Source organism: Macrosteles quadrilineatus, unplaced genomic scaffold (assembly GCF_028750875.1).
Source record: "Macrosteles quadrilineatus isolate MER2022 unplaced genomic scaffold, UCM_ALF_1.0 Scaffold_3__2_contigs__length_128488019, whole genome shotgun sequence".
Classification (NCBI taxonomy): Eukaryota; Metazoa; Arthropoda; class Insecta; order Hemiptera; family Cicadellidae; genus Macrosteles; species Macrosteles quadrilineatus.
Genome location: NW_026542596.1, coordinates 68,633,499 through 68,650,710, shown reverse-complemented (window position 1 = coordinate 68,650,710; position 17,212 = coordinate 68,633,499). Strand labels below are relative to the sequence as shown.

The window sequence follows — 17,212 nt, the reverse complement described above, 5'->3', positions numbered from 1 at the left end:
CCTCTTCTGGCTCCAGAAGAAGGCAGCCAGGATAATCTTTGGTTTGAATAGAAGAACTGAAGAACATCTTGCAGACATAGTACTTTTCCTACAGTTACCTAACAATGTACATGTTCTCTCACTGATTTGAGAAAGCAAAGAGGCCAATTCGCTCATCAGTGAGACAATGTTAACATTGTCTCACTCTAATTACTTTGTCTCACTCCAGATTTGCAACGTGAAGGCACGAAATAGTGAGCGCGTAACATGCAGGCAACGTCGTATGCGCGCGAAATATGTTGGCAACACTGGCTGTAAATCAGCTGGTCAGCTGTTGTACTGGTCACTTCACATTAACTATTATATTAAAAGTTCACTTCTGTGTAAAAATAGGTTATGTTTCTTTACAAATTTATTTGTTTTATGGTAACTGTAGGAAAAGTATAATGTGCAACTCGAGTTCAAAGTACAATTGCCTCACTCGAGAAACGATTCCTCACTCGCCTACGGCTCGTGAGTAAGGATTTCTCTCGAGTGAGTCAATTGCTCACTTTTCTCACTAGTTGCACAAATAACTATTGCTTCATCACAAATTTTAACATTTCCTTCAATATACATTTTAGAAACTTTGACTGTCATTAAAAAGAACCTACACCAATATCAATCTTCACCTACTCATTCATATACACTACGTAACAATTCACATCTTAAATTGCCATCTCATTCAACGTCATTCTTTAAGAGACACTTCCATTACAACGGCATTACACTTTTCAATCTACTTCCTCCCTCCCTTCAGCTGGAGCCGGACTTGGTCCGCTTCAAAAGGCAAGTAAAAAATTACTCTTGGCCAAAAGTTGCTACAGTGTCCGTGAATGTGTCGCTGATGGGTTTAATTTTGATTAGGTTTAAAGAAGGTTGTCACTCGTAAATCTAGTTTGATTGAAGCACAATTGTTTTATTTTAATTTTAGACTTAAAGATATATTTTTTTTGACACGACTAATGCAAATTTGCATTTGTTACTTTGGTTGAATAAACGAGTTATTGAGTAAACCTTCATTATAGTCAATCAGAAGCCTCCATCGAATCCCTCCGATAGCACTAACTTTTTGTCTAGGATTTTTTCATTATCAGCAAGTTTGGTTGGTTTGGTTAGGTTATGACATTTTAATTTTATAATTAAAACATTATAAAATTGAATTTGAGCCATTTATAGTTTTATTTTATGAACAGAACTATTTTTTTAGATTAAACCTTCATTCGAATTTTCATTATCAGCAAGTCTGGTTAGTTTGGTTAGGTTATGACAGTTTAATTTCATGATTTAAAAAATATAAAATTGAATTTGAGGCATTTATAATTTTATTTAATGAACATAACTAATTTTTCAGAAACCTCCAAATGACACTGTTGGCACTGTTGGCAAAATTAATCCTGAAAAACAAATCGTGCCCCTCAGTGTAGATATAAAGTCAATGCCCCCATGGCCCCCATCCATCACTATCCAGTCCAGTCTCAGTCTGCCAGTCTGAGTTGTGTAAGTGTGGTTGAGATTGAGTGAGATTGTTATTGTTACTGTTATTGTTGAGAACGTTGAGAAAGTAGAATGTAGAAGTAATGTGTGTGTAGTGAGTGAGTGACTGTAGTGGTAGTGTAGTGTAAAGTGTGAATAAGTCGACAAATTTGGTGTTTGAATTAAATTTTTAACCTTTAACTAAATAAATAGTAATATTTTGTTAATATAAATATCAGCAACATTATAATTAATTTAAGATTTATACTACATCGTTTTGGGGATTGATCTGCTCATAAGAAGATAACAACTTTGTTTAAGCATTTTTATTTTTAGGTTAGCCTACACCTTAACTGTTGTTAGAAGTGTTAACATTACTACATCTAGGCTATGTGTTAACATTGTGAAAAATTGTGATTGTACTACATAAAATGGTGTTTTCCTTCGCTAAGTCAGTTATGTGTGGAAAATCATTATTATTAGTTGGTAGACATTGCAGTATGAACAAATTTAAATCTTCAGTGATAAGTTTAAGTTGGGCTAGGCCTAAACCTAGTTTTGATAGGCCTAGTGTCAGGCATTATTGCACACCTCAAACAACGGACAATTTAACTATGGTTGGAGATGATAAAAAAGGTGGATTTGCCAAATCTTACGAAAAATTTTCTAAGCAAGATGAAATCATAGCAACTGAAGAACCAACATTCTTAAGTCTATTAAAAAATTCAAAGTTCATTGACGTAAGTTTTTAGTAGATAGGCCTAGGCTATAGTAGATTTATTTGATCATTAAACATTATACATAAAATGCAATAGATCATGTCAATAAATAGTAAGCAAGGTAAACAGAGAGATACATGCAATCATTAAAAGGTTTACATGCATGATAAATAAGTCTAGGCCTACCTATAAGATAGGTACCTTAGCCTATGGGTTATTGTTTACGTACCACACGTCACATAAAACTTTCTAAAAACGCTTTTAAACTGTTCTTTGACATCTACACTAAGTTACAACTTTGTTAGGCTAAGTAGGCCTAACCTCTTTGGGGGAGAGGCTTCCTTTTATTACTAATTGGAAATATCAGCAATAATTCCTACGTTATAGGGGGCCTGGTGGGAATTTGGGGTTTTGGGTGGGGGGAAATTGACGTGGTTAATCATCGAGAGGAAAGGGTAACCATGCAGGGAAAAGGGTAATTTCACGGAGGAAATAAATTATGATAAGATAATTAAGATAAATTAGTATGGGAGTCTAGCTAGCTAACTTAGGCCTAAAGCCTGTTTCCATGTTGTAGCCTGTAATTTCACTTGAGTGAAGTTTAGGCCACCATAATGAGTACGAATTATAAAAACAAATCCCGGCAATTATTTAGTACAGTACCTAACTTATGTTACTTGGAGGATGTAAATTTTAGATGTCTACTTACCGGTACTGTTTTTTCACGCTTATTGCAATCAGTTTTTGTCGGAGAGATTCCTAAGTGACTGTAAAACGAAGATAGGTCTAAATTGTTCTGATTGTGCTGTAGGGAAAAAGTAAAAATTTAAAGTATTTTTAGATAGCCTATTGCGTCATTGGAAAACAATTGAAATCAAATTAAAAATGAAAACTGAAAAGCGGAAGACTAAAATAATGAAGAACGAAACCAATCTTGTGCAAGAAACGGAGAAAGAAAGTGGTGGAGATAACAACGAGAATGATGAGTCATGTGCGGTTTGTCAATCAGTTGGGCCTATCCCTGAAGATGGTTTTGGATTATATTGTGAAGGTTTTTGTGGGCAATGGTATCACCCAAATTGCTTAGCCTAAATATTAATTTGGTCATGTATATTGGCATTACTAATGTATCCAAGCATGTCAAGTGGTACCGGTATTGCAAGGACTGCTGGGTTAGAGTTGATAAATTGGTGAAAAATGCAGGTGATACAGTAGAGTCCCACAAACTCGGCGTAATGTGGACTGGAAGGGTCCGAGTTTGTGAAATGCCGAGTTATCGGGAACTAGGGTTAAAAACATGAACAAGACAATTTTTAAGCTTATTATAACTACTTCTTTTATTTATATTTATACTAGCAGAGTAGTACCCGTCCTTCGTACGGGGTTGGCATATAAGTTTAAAATTGCAGTTATACTCAAGCTTTGCGTTTGCAGTGGGGGAGGACAAAGTTTGATAAAATTTGCTTCTTTAAATTGACTGTATACTATGGTATTACACATCTACCATAGCCATAATGTTCTACCACTTCACCTAAGCAATAAGGAAAAATAAATTATTAAAAAATCTTTAAAAAATCACAAATTGTTCATGACATTAAAAACATAAACATAACTGTAAACAATCCTACTTTGACATTTCTCATTGCATATCACAGTTTTTTGTTGTTGCTTAGTTCAAATTAGATGTGTTGCAAAGGGGTTGCAAAGGGCAGAAGATGTTGCAATGGGGGTTTGTACAATGAAAAATGTTTCAGCAAATAAATCTTTCTGTAGGCAATACCTAACGTAGTAACCTTTGACAGTCAATGCTATACCTAACTTTCTATTGTAAAAATATATCATGCTCTTAAGCAAACATTTCTTGATTTTCAAATGTTTTCAGCTTGGTGATCCTGAAGGGAAAGTGGTATCTGGTACAATTTTTCATGTTGTTGAGGATGACTTGTATGTGGACTTTGGATGGAAATTTCATTGTGTCGTGACAAGACCAGCCAAAAACAAGGAGTGAGTTTTAAAATTTTGACACTGCATTTTATTCATATTTTTATACTATCGTCTGTCACAACATTGATTTTTTTCATTTTTCATAATTTATTGTTGCTATTTATTGATCACTTTTTGTTTATTTAATTTTATTACTGTTATTTGCACTGAACAGCAGAATAAATGTTCTTGTCGATATCTGCAATCGCTTCAAAATCGTTAATCTTCCAACCTCGTGAGCGTGATCCTCGCAGACGCCCCTTGCGGTCGCAATGTTATCACGGAAATAAAGCACGGCTCAAGCTCGATTTTCGGTCCTCTCAAGCTTGTAGGCCAGGCTCTGCTTGGCTCGAAAATCAATATTTTATTAAAAAAAAATAACAGTTTCTAAAGCAAATCGATTTTGAACAAACCTGATTTTGACCCGAGCCGAGACCCATAGGTAACTTTTTTGATCTGACATGAAGTAAAAAAATCTAGTGTGCAGCCAGTTCTTTTACCAGTTGAATCTGTTGTATCACCTACTATCTGAAGCATCTCTGCGCCTGCCTAAATTTGAGTTGCCCAAATTTAGTGGTAACTATGAAGAGTGGGTTAGTTTTTACAATATTGTTGAAGCTTCTGTTAATGCAAATAATTCTTTCTCCCCAGTGAATAAGTTTCAATATTTGCTTAGTGCCCTGAGTGGTGAGCCCTTAGAGTTAGTTAAGAGTCTTAATATTACTTAATAACACACACAACTGCCCCTCAAGTAAAGTGTGTCAGACTTGCTCCAAACATCACCATAGGCCTTTCACTGTTCCATGTGACCACATGTAGTTCACTTCAGATTTACCTCTATGGAAAGGAAATTCTCTAATCAACCCGAGTTACAAAGGCTCTATTCTGAATTTATGGATGACAACATTGAATCAGATCATATGACTATTTGTAAAGAACCTCCCACCTCTGAATACAGTACTATTATTTGCCTCACCTCACCTTCAAGGAGAATCCCCCGAATTAAAAAATACATGTTGTGTTTGACCGCTGCGCTAAAACTACTGCTAATGGCTTTTCATTGAACGACATTCTCATGCCTGGTCCAAAGTTCAAAAAGATATCATTGATGTTTTACTGTATTTCAGATGTCATAAAATTGTGTTTACCTGTCACATACGTCAAATGTATTGTCAGATATTGATTTCTGATAAGGACAAAAGATATCAATTGATATACTCATCCAGATGAACCACACCAAACTGTTGAATATTCTGAGAATCTACAAATAATCACTAACCAGAAAACTATAAAAAAAATATTTTAACATAAACCTGAATGAATGTTGTTTAATCAAAATAAACTTTAACACTACCAAATCATCTTAAATAAACAATAATTAATATTAAACACAGACTGTTAGAAACATGATTAGAGATATTACTAAATCTCAACACTTTCCCTCATGTTTATAACTGTTTCAATAAAGTTTATTTCAATCCCATAGCTTCACACACGGTCTTCAGTCGTGGTCTGTGCTGTGGTTTGGTCAAACAGTCTTCTAACTGAAATTCTGCTGGCATATGCTCAACGGCCAGGCTGCCTTCTGAAACCATTTCTCTCACAAAGAAGTGTCTTGTCTGAATATGTTTCGTTCTTCTATGATTTTCAGGGTTTTCAGCTAGGCGTATTGCTGCTATGTTGTCTATATTCAGGATCGACCTACTTAGTATGGTCGCCATTTCAAAGAAAAGTATTAAAAAGTATTTAAGTATTAAAGTATCGGCAACTGCTTTAGATTTATCATATCCTTTAGCAATCTAACAAGCCAAATTATTTCCCTACAAGCTTCACTTGCAGCAACAATTTCAACTTCTGTACTTAAAATATCTACAGATGATTGTTTCTGACTGAACCAAGTTATAGCTCCTCCACTATACATGCAAACAACCCCAGTTGTCGAACGTCCACTGCTATTGTCCCCAGCATGATCAGCATCACAGTAACATTCTAGCAGTCCTGATTTATGATTTGACTAATATTCCTAAGACAAATTCATTGTACCTTTCAAATATCTTAGTATCCTTTTAACTTTAATCCAGTCTTCATATGAAGGGTTCTCTAATGACTGTGATGCTTTCCCCACAGCGAAAGCAATATCGGGACGCGTTCCGGACACCAGATACATGCTCCAACACATTCTCTGTAGGGGAATACTTTAGACACTTTTTCTTGAAGGTCTACTTTCCCTACTGTTGTGTCCTTTATGATAAGGGTCATTGCCGGTTTGCACAGTCTTCCATGACGAAACGTTTCAGAATTCTTTTGGTATATCCCTCCTGGTTAATTCTTATAGATCCATCTTCTTCTTGCTTTATTTCTAGCCCAAGAAAGTAAGACGCCGGTTTTTCTACTATTTTAAACTCTTGCTTCAAGTCTTTCATGAAGTCTTCGAGCATTTCAGGATCCGTTGATGCAACCAGCCCATCGTCCACATAGAGTGCAAGCAGAAGCTTCTTTACACCCTCATTCTTAATGAACAAACAGGGATCTGCTTCACTCTTATTTAAGCCAAGTTGAATCAGAAAGTTGCCAATTCTTTTATTCCAACACCGAGGAGCTTGTTTGAGACCATACAAACTCCTTCTTAAACGGCATACTCTTCCTGAACCATCATCGTATCCCTCCGGCTGTTTCAGATAGACTGCCTCTTATAGGTCTCCATAAAGGAAGGCTGTAGAAACATCAAACTGTTTCAGTGACATTTTCTCATTAGCTGCAGTACTTAACAGAGCTCTTACTGTTCCCAATCTAGCCACAGGACTAAATGTCTCGAAATAGTCCACTCCTTTCTGTTGTGAGTACCCTTAGATCACCAGCCTTGCTTTGAACCTATCAACTGAACCATCAGGATTAGTTTTAACCTTATATACCCACTTGCAAGGTATACCTTTATTGCCATCAGGTAACTTTTCCAATGCCCAAGTTTTATTAGTGCTTAGCGATTTCACTTCATCATCCATTGCTCTTTTCCAATTTTCCTTTTCTTGAGATTGTATTGCTTCATAGTAATTTTGCGGTTCATGTATGTCACTCATATGACACATTGCAAACATTACATAGTCTTCCAGTCTCTTGGGAGCTTTGATGTCTTCACGCTTTCGCAACTCGTATTTCGGACTTTCATCTCTTTCTGATTCTTCCTCAGAATCCAGTCCAACGATATTTTCCCCAGTTCCTATTTCTTTTGAAGTATTTTCTTCTTGAGGTTTTGATGGTTCGTGGTTTTGTAACTGTATCAAGGGTCTCTGAAATAATGGTTCTTCATGAAAAATTACATCTCTTGATCTAATCAAAGAGTTATTTTCCTTACATCAAATTCGATATCCATCGTTATCATCATAACCAATTAAGATCCCTTTTACTGACTTCTTTTCCATCTTTTTCCGTTTAGGTTTAGGAACATGTGCATAACAATTACATGCTATGGTCCTTAGATTCTTTATTACTGGCTTCTTTCTTGACCACAGCTCAATAGGAGATATCTCTTGTACACTTGATGGACCAGTTCGGTTTAAAATGTAGGCCGCTGTGTTGACCATTTCAGCCCATAACATTTCTGGTATTGTCTCATGGGCGTGCATCATTGCTTGTGCTGTCTCGACCAATGTCCGGTTGTCTCGCTCACTACAGCCGTTTTGCTCAGGCAAGTATGGCATTGTTAACCTGTGCTCAATCCCATGATGCTGTAATATTTGTCTCACAATACCACTATCAAACTCACCACCGTTGTCACTTAACCTTCCGTCGGGCGCATTGATTTTCAAACACCAAAGGGCGCTCATGGAAGTTACCTCCGGGAGTACAAAAACTATGCAATAATGAGTAAAAAACATGTTAATAGCAATAAAACTGTAAGAAAAACATTTTTATGAGTTATTACACTATTACTTAAGTAGTATATCAAATAGAAAATTTTATAAAAACAAATAAAAATACGTAAGTGTTGTGGATAAAAAAGATTTACTTTTTGTACTTATACATATACAAAGTACTTATAAAATGATACTATCAATATTTTTACCTTTTTGGTAGCCCAAGGTGTCCAAAATTCTTATCTCCTGCAAGACGCGTTTCGCATTAATTACAATGCATCTTCAGTCGCTGTCACAGGTCTCAACATTGCCCACAGAAATGGTTGTCACAATTTATAAAACATATTAACATAACCGTACAGTTCACGAAACACATATGTATATACAGTTTTACGACTGTAAAACTATGTACTGTATATACATATGTGTTTCGTGAACTGTACGGTTATGTTAATATGTTTTATAAATTGTGACAACCACTTCTGTGGGCAATGTTGAGACCTGTGACAGCGACTGAAGATGCATTGTAATTAATGCGAAACGCGTCTCGCAGGAGATAAGAATTTTGGACACCTTAGGCTACCAAAGGTAAAAATATTGATAATAAATAGGTGTCTAGGCTAATATCTACAAATTTAGATACGTTCCTACTGACGAAAATCCAGCTGATATGGCGACTCGAGGTAAAACGGTGGATAATCTGAAACACTGCAATGAATGGTGGTCAGGTCCACAATGGCTGTCTTGTAGTCAAGACTTGTGGCCGGATTGGTCTTCTGATTTGAACAAGCCACTAACTGAAGACAATATTGTTGAAGCTATTGAAGAAAACGTCGTCGCCTTGACTACTGGTTGGCAAGCGTGGAGCCATGAGTTAACTAATTATGAGTTTTTGCTCCAGTTAATTTTTGAATAAATTCATTGACTAATATATGCAGTGCGCAAAGATGAATGTTTTGTAGTGCGTATTAAAGCGAAGTGACTTATCTTCTATATATCTAATACCGTAAGCCCCAAATTTTACAATGAAATTGTGAGCGAACGGGAGGCCGTAGAAAGCTGGGAGAGGTCTCATTTTAAAGGTCTGGGCATGAAATTTTAGGGAAAATTATTAATTTTACTTAATTATGCACCAAAAGGTTGTTATGGAATAAAATAATTCACATTTAAATAGCATGGGAATCTACGTCATGTCTGCTTTGTTTACTTTAAAACATCTGGTTTTACTTTATTTAAAGCATATGGTAATATGTACTGTAATATGTGTACTATTTATAAAGTTGAAATAAACGTTTCCCCAATTTTAAGGGTCTGGATTAGTTAGGAGTAAGATTGGTTGTGTTAGGTATGTCTGAAAAAAGTGTAAAGTTAGAAGTAATTGCTGGATATTTTTTAATAATTACTGGACATGAAAAAAAACTAATATCAAAAGACCCTAATATGCCGTTTAAGTTTACAAGGATTCAATTCCCATTGAGATTAGTTTTCGCTATTACTATAAATTAAAGCGCTAGACCAAACCTTCACAAAAGTTGGCATTTATTAAAAAAAAAAACCAGTGTTAACCCATGGTCAACTTAATGTTGCTTTAAGGCCCGGTTTCCCCAACTCATTTAAACTCAGTTTTAAGTTAAACGGCGATTTAAACTTAGTTTAACTTTGATTTGTGTTTCTCCAAATTTAAACTAGGTATTAATCTAAGTTCAAACTAAACCACCTCTCGACTTGGTTTAACTACTGGGGATAAAATAAACTGAGTTCAAATCAGTAAATTACAACAGTAACATAACCTCAAACCAAAACAAAAAGTGGTAGGTGTTAAAACAATAATAATTGAAGCAACTACAAATTCATTTGGACGAAAATAGGCTTGGTTTAGGGATAGCTTTAAGTTAAGTTTTATTTATATTTTAATTTATTGTTTTATTAAGTTCTTTTTTAGTACATTTGATTTTATTTCAAGTTAGGCTACTATTAATTAATTGCAGTAACTTATTTGCCCCTCAAACGGAAGAGTTAATAGACATTTCCGAAGTAGTAGAAGATGAAGATTATGACACTTTAGTACTTAGAACAGGAGGGCCTACTAAAATAAGGGGAAGAATTGACCATTTCAATAAATGGAATGAATCTGAATTTGACATCAACTTATAATAAATTGACAACATAACCTTAAACAGTGATGTTATTCTAGCTGCATTCGCACTTTGCTGTCTGCTCTGCTAGGCTTGTAGCGCAGCGTTGTGGTGGTTGTAGGAAACACTAGCCCAAAGCCCACCGAAGATTCCTTACAAATACACATTCAGGATTGCCAACCGCTCGAATTGCCGTTTATCTTAAACGAAGCCAGTAAAATGTTGGAGAAACCGAACACACATTTTAAACGGAGTTTAAAAATAAACTAGTTTATTATAAACGTAGTTTACACCATTTTGGGGAAACCGGGCCTAAGAAGGGTAAAGCGGCCAGATGATGTTAATATAGTACTTGAAGCAAATAAAGCCCAAGGAATCAACCAAAATGGATACTATACAACACATGTTTTCAGAGAGATTTTGTTATAGAATAAGCATTTTAAAATTTGGAGGATGACATTATCTCTATGTGTTTTATCAAAGTGAATTTGTCTATATTCAAAGAAATTTTATGTATAAATATAATTGATAGTCATGAAGGTTATTATTGAAAATTTTCCTTAGTTGTATGATTGATTAGAAAGTTTATATTATAAACAAACCGCATGAACAGTCCTTTGGAATTTTTATTTTAAACAGAGCAGACATCAAAATGCATTATGCAGGTATGTAATACAACTACTATACATATTACAATATACAAAAATGTTAAACGGTTATTCAAGGTAGGGTTACCCATGAGACTAATACATGTAATTTGTACAACATAGTTACTAGAATCTATATAGGGGCTATTGCCCCTACAAGCCACTAGTAAGACTGTAAGTTCATACCAGACTTGATCTAGTACTTATTATTCATTCAGTTTAAAAGCCATACTTTTAATTGTTGGTTAAGTTTTCAAACCATTTTCTGTACCAGCCATTTGTTTTCAAACTTTCAAATCCGCGCATGCGCACTCGGGTCTACAGGTTGGTAGCGGAAGGGTAAAGAAACATTATTGTGGGAATCTTTCTGGTTGAGAAAATTGTACTTGGAGTGAACGCCCACGCATTCTGTTGAGCGTAGAACGATCTACCCTTGATGCCCCTTCAACTGCGGTGATACACTCTAGCAGTACTCTTCTGTCACAAAGTTGCATACTTAGGGCGCTCATAGCATTGACTAACAATGATTACTCGCAGAATGTGTGCAATTCCCGTAGCACAAGACGCCCCGGGGCAAAATGCCCTGTCGCATAAACACAGGGCCTTGCAGAGGGACAGGCACAGGGACAGAGCCTTGCCTGGTTTTGTGTGTGGCCGGCCTAAATCTTGTTTCCATAGTAACTAAAGTCAAAACATTAAGAAAATAAAACTCAGCTGCTCTTATATATATTGCTTTAGCAACATACTTCCCTACTTGACTTCCCTAGCAATAACTTCAATAACTTCCCTAGCCTTTGAAAAACGCATAACTTTTTGTAAAGTTTCCTCTGTCATGTTTGTTGTCATAACTATCAGTGCCATGCTGTCAGCCTTGGTAAAATTAGCTACATCTAAATCATACCTAGCCTTCTCCTCTTCTGTTGCTCCTGGATTTAGCTCCTTGGGCATTTGAAGATTCCCCTCCACAACGTCCAACGCTTTTGGTATGCTTCTTAGAAGTATGCATATTTTATATTTCCAAGTTGACCAATTTTTGCCATCAAAAAGTCCTACTTGCAGTTTGGTAATTTATATTTCCTAACAAATAATCTTGAAGAGGTTTACAAACAACACAAATATTTAATTTTGACTTTTGCAAAATAAATTAACATTGACACAAGTCAAACATGAAATTAGTTAGTGAATTCGAACCACGGGCTTCTGCTATCATCAAGAATCAAGAGTTTTATTGCCATTGGCCTTTCTTTGTACAAAGGAATAGACATAGTCAAAACACATTCAAAACATTCCAAATTACCAAATAAAATACAAAGTTTTACAAAATACTTACTTAATTAAAATATGACATATCTAGAGAATATGGATCATGTAGATACACATCAAAATTCAATATCAACTTTTGTTTTTAGAAATTAATGCCATAGAAAGGATTACTTATCAACCATTCACATAATTTAGATTTGAATATCTTGAAGGATACAGTTCTGGCCGAATCAGGCAATTTACTAAAAAAATTAATGCAGTTTAGTCTATGACTATTGCTACTTTTTTTTAGTCTATGAGCTGTTATGTCTAGCTGTAGTTTATTCCTTGTATTATGAGAATGAAAATCTTGTCTTATATTAAATTCATGTCTAGGTTAATTTTTGTATACTGCATAATTTGATAAATGTATAAATTAATTATTGTCATAATTCTAAGCCTGGTGAAAAGAGGTCTGCAGTGATCCACAGGACCCGCTCCACAAATGGTCCGAATGACTTTTTTCTATAAAATAAGAATTTCATCTGAATAAGACGAATGTCCCCACAGCATTAGTCCATAGGAAATATGTGACTGAAAAAAAGTAAAGTATGCCGTTCTTAAATAATCAAAAGTAATAAAATCTTTGACTTTCCAGATTAGGCAATTAACGCGGGAAATCTTTTTACAGAAGTTTTCTATTTGTTCTTTCCAATTTAATTTAGAATCTATACAAAAACCCAGCAATTTGACAGAGTGTTTTTCAATTTCATTGGAGAGGCCAATTAAAATATTTTGCATTTTATCCTGATTACATTTAAGCTTATTCGCTGAAAACCAAACAGAAGCTAGGTTTATGGTTTCATCGGTCATTGTATTTAGAGTATGAATGTCTTTATGAGTGACGATTATGGTAGTATCGTCTGCATATATTACAGAGTCAATCCCAACATTTCGAGGTAAATCGTTGATACATATTATAAATAGAAATGGTCCAAGGACCGAGCCCTGTGGAACACCAGAGACCACGTCTCTTAAGCCAGATTGCATTCCACCATCTGAAACATACTGCTTTCTATTACTTAAGTACGAATGAACGAAACCTAACAACTGTGCATCCTCAATGCCATTACTAAGCAAAATGTTATGAGGAACACAATCAAAAGCTTTTGTGAGGTCAAACAATGTGAGAGAAACAATTTCTTTGTCTTCAAAAGCATTTATTATTGTTTTATTAATGACTTTTAGAACTGCAAGAGCAGTTGACTTGCCTTCCCGGAATCCATATTGCGAATCTGTCAATATATTATTGTTTACAAAGTGCCCATTTAATTGTTCATAAACCACCGATTCAATGATTTTTTAGAAGATTGGGACAGTAGATATTGGTCTATAATTTTGAGGCAAAAGTTTATTCCCTTTCTTGAACACTGGTATCACCTTTGAAATTTTTAGAAACTCAGGACAGCTGCGAATCTTCAAAGATTTGTTTACACAAAAGGACAGTGGTTCACTTATTAAATGTATAGTCCGTTTTAGAACATAACTTGACAGCCAATAAAAATCCATGGTTTTTGAGTTTGAAAGCTTGGAAACAATTGTAACTATGTCATCTGATGATACTTCCCTCCAATTAAAAGTCAAAATGTCATGAGGGCTACCTAATAAATCCGATGGACATTTATTAACGACATCAATGCTGTTTTCCAGCTCCCTAACTGAATCAACAAAATAATCATTTAATTTGTCAGCATCTAAGTCCACAGACTTGGTACACATTGGTGAGTTTTCATGATTGATAACCTCCCATGCCGCTTTACATCTATTAAAAGCAAGTTCAATATGTTTTTCAAAAGCTTTTCTTTTGGATAATTTGAGCTCAGAATTGTACTCCTTCTTACATTTCAGGTAGATGTTATAAACATGTTGAGTGTTTTCACAGTTATTCTTTAATAATTGTTTATAAATTGAGAATGCTGCCATCATTTTTTCTCTGAGTTTTTTTCAATTTATCGTTGTACCAATTTAGTTTACTCTTTATAGATTTAAATTTGTTATTTTTAATACTAATTAAGGGGGAACTAGAGTGCCATAATTGAACATACTTCCTGAGAAACTCATCAAAAAGTGTTGCCTCATTAATATTACCCTAATGATAATTAATTAACAAACATGTTCCATTTTTCAGACTTTAAGCTCTCCATAAAACATGTTAAAGCCTCTTCATTTTGCCTTCTAACACATTGTTTGACAGAACTATTAGATATTCGTTTATCTATGCCATGGAAAAATTTAAACAGCAAAACACTATGATCAGCAAAACATCCATGTAAAGAAAAACTATTCGTTTGGTTGCTAAATAAAACTGACGATTTTTATTACAATATTCACTTTATTAATGAAACTACATTTTTATCTTGTAGACCTACAACAGACATCTTGTGTAGAAGTTACATGACTCGATTGACGAAAAAACATGACACCTAAGTTATTCTTATTTTACAGTATTGCCACTCTACAGCATAGTACAATCAAAAATACAAGTTGAGTTTGACCATAGACAAAAAGAATGAAATATAGACCGTCAGCTGTGCTGCGGTTACCATAGGTTCTGGCGCACACCGCTGGGATCGCCACGGTAGTTACAGCGTACGTGCTACGTAAACTACAGCGGTGTGCGCCGGAACTTATGGTAACCATGGTAACCGCAGCACGGCTGACAGTCACTCATACCGGCTGTTTCATTCTTTTTGTCTATGGTTTGACATATATAGTACAGAGTGGTTATTTTCTATAATCCATGAATTAAGTAAGTCTAACTGATACATATCTGTTGAGAAATTAACAATAACATTAAACTTATCTAGGCAAGCTGTGCCACGTGTTGGTCTATTATTAGTACAAGTCAAATTAAGGCTACGTAACAAATTAAAGAATTTAAATGATGACCTATCTCTCCCTGCTCCCATTTCTATATTGAAATCCCCACATACTGAAATTAATTTACCTAGTTTCAAAAGTATTAGATCTCCAGCAGGAAATCGGTAAACATTTAAAACAACCTTATTCAAATGAATTAATCTTATACAAGTTAGTTCACAGTGTAATTCTAAATAAAAGTTACTGACATCTATTATTTCAAAATCTATTCTACTTTCTACAAAAATACCTGAACCTCAATTTTTCATATTTACGCTACACCTAATATCTCCCACTACAAATCGATCTGGTATAAAATAATTTACTTCATCTTCTTTAAGCCAATGCTCTGATACACAAATAATATTTACTCCTTCCTGAAAACAAAATTCTTCAAGCTGTATTTTTTTGTTTCTTATACTTTGTATATTAAGCTGCTCATATAAAGTGAAGAATGCTGAAGTAGGCTCCTTGCTACCCAAGAGAATTATTATTTCTCTATTTTAATCCTTTTTGAAGCATATGGTTATTGTACTAGAACATACCTCTGTGTTTTAAATATCACATTTTAACCGATTTTCAGAGAGTACGTGAGAGGTGCGAGGGTTCGACTGAGTATTAAGGACCTGGAGCTGTCCTCTAGATTCCTCGGAGCCCAGAAGGACTTGACGTTGTTGGAGGCAGATGCAATATTGCTGGGTCTAGTGTCTTCTCCTGCTAAAGTTACAATGTCCAAAAAGCAATAGATTTTTCTACAATAAAATAGTCTGTATTATGTTACTACACATTGTGTTTTTTGTTGCTCCTCCCTTTTGTTGCATTGTTGCTCCTCTTGTCTGAAAAATTCAAAGATTGGCTCTGAGTGCCTTTCAGAGCTTATTTTTCTTGTTAAATTAAAATTATCAATTTTATGTTAGCCTACTTAAAATTAACAGTGTTTCTTGTTTTATATATTGGTTTCCTTCCGTTGGAGTCGTGTATTAGTTGCTTCTGATGTGTCAATGAAATACAATTGTAAAATAATGAGTAAATCAATAACACAACATATTAACAAATGGAAACGTGCACACGTTTTGGCCTGAGCCCGGAGAACGACGAATCAGAGCTTAAATCATACAGCCAAACATTGCACATCTTTTCCCTGAGTTTAAAATTGAAGATTTGTTTTGTAATCTTACGAATTCTGTTATAGTTTCCATTTTGAGAACCACATGTAAAGGTTAAATTATTATTTATTATTATGAAGGCAACTCCCCATTTCGCGGTAGTAAGTCAGAAATATATCTATATGAATTTGTCCCTGAATTTTAAGACAGTAAGGCCCATTTCCCGGAATCTCTTTTTGTGTAGCGGAAAGCGACGCAAAAACCATTGCACTGTTGTATTGCCTTATGTTTTTTATGAAGTTCGAATCATGTAAAAACAGTTCTTTTAGTTTGTCATTATTTGTGGTTGTGGCATGTCTATTGTGGCAACATGCGTTGAAATATCCATTTATGGCCTCCTCTGCGAAGTGAAATGCGCCACAATGCATGCAAGTGCTTTAAGAGGACCTAGATTGTGAGAAACAACACTCAACTCATTTTCCAGCGTTCTTCTAAAGACACGTTGTAAAACAGCTTCTGGATTTCTTTCACAGTTAGGCCCTACATGACGTTCACTTTTGCATTTCTTAAGTCTCTTGAATTCCTGGACACTCTTCCACGTCTTGCAGATCTTCCCCTACCCTGTCTAGTTACTTCACTCATTATAAAAACAGAAAACAAAAAAATTAAACACAATTCATTTTGAAACATTATTTACCAACATTGACTTTCGGAATAAATGTAAACATTGCAAATAAATAAGTAACAGCTGATAGAATGCAGACGTTTTTCAGTCCCCATGCATTTCTTATGGTGGATATTTTACGTTATATCTCGTTTTCTGGTAATTTTGTGGGAATTCTGCTATTTTCCCCAAGTCCCTGGGGTCAAGACCTTTGATTTAAGACCTCTCCCACTTTTCTGCGACTTACCAGACGTCCACAATTTTCTGGTAAAAATTTGGTCTTACAGAATTATATAGACGAGATGCATTTTGTCATGTATGAGAATTCATTTCGTTCATTCAATAATTTGCATTTATCCTTTTTAAGACTCGTGTACAGAGCCTCGATTTGTACTGTGGTTGAATTAATTTTGGTCTAAACTATTTTAAACTGTGGTCTAATTATCTCT

At 35.0% G+C, this 17,212-nt stretch overlaps 1 protein-coding gene across 1 annotated transcript; it reads left to right on the top strand.

Moving 5' to 3' along the window:
- The first annotated feature begins 1,622 nt into the window (after positions 1 to 1,622).
- Positions 1,623 to 15,778, top strand: LOC128990046 (28S ribosomal protein S28, mitochondrial-like). Its single transcript, XM_054412271.1, has 3 exons — positions 1,623 to 2,234; positions 4,096 to 4,217; positions 15,577 to 15,778. Exons 1-3 carry the CDS (start codon positions 1,926 to 1,928, stop codon positions 15,737 to 15,739), a joined length of 594 nt encoding a protein of 197 aa, XP_054268246.1. The 5' UTR covers positions 1,623 to 1,925; the 3' UTR covers positions 15,740 to 15,778.
- Positions 15,779 to 17,212: the final 1,434 nt, after the last annotated feature.

Coding starts and splice junctions, on each gene's coding strand:
- LOC128990046 (XM_054412271.1), top strand. CDS start 1,926: ATGGTGTTTTCCTTCGCTAAGTCAGTTATGTGTGGAAAATCATTATTA. Junction 2,235..4,095: donor AAAATTCAAAGTTCATTGAC/GTAAGTTTTTAG, acceptor AAATGTTTTCAG/CTTGGTGATCCTGAAGGGAA. Junction 4,218..15,576: donor AGACCAGCCAAAAACAAGGA/GTGAGTTTTAAA, acceptor ACCGATTTTCAG/AGAGTACGTGAGAGGTGCGA.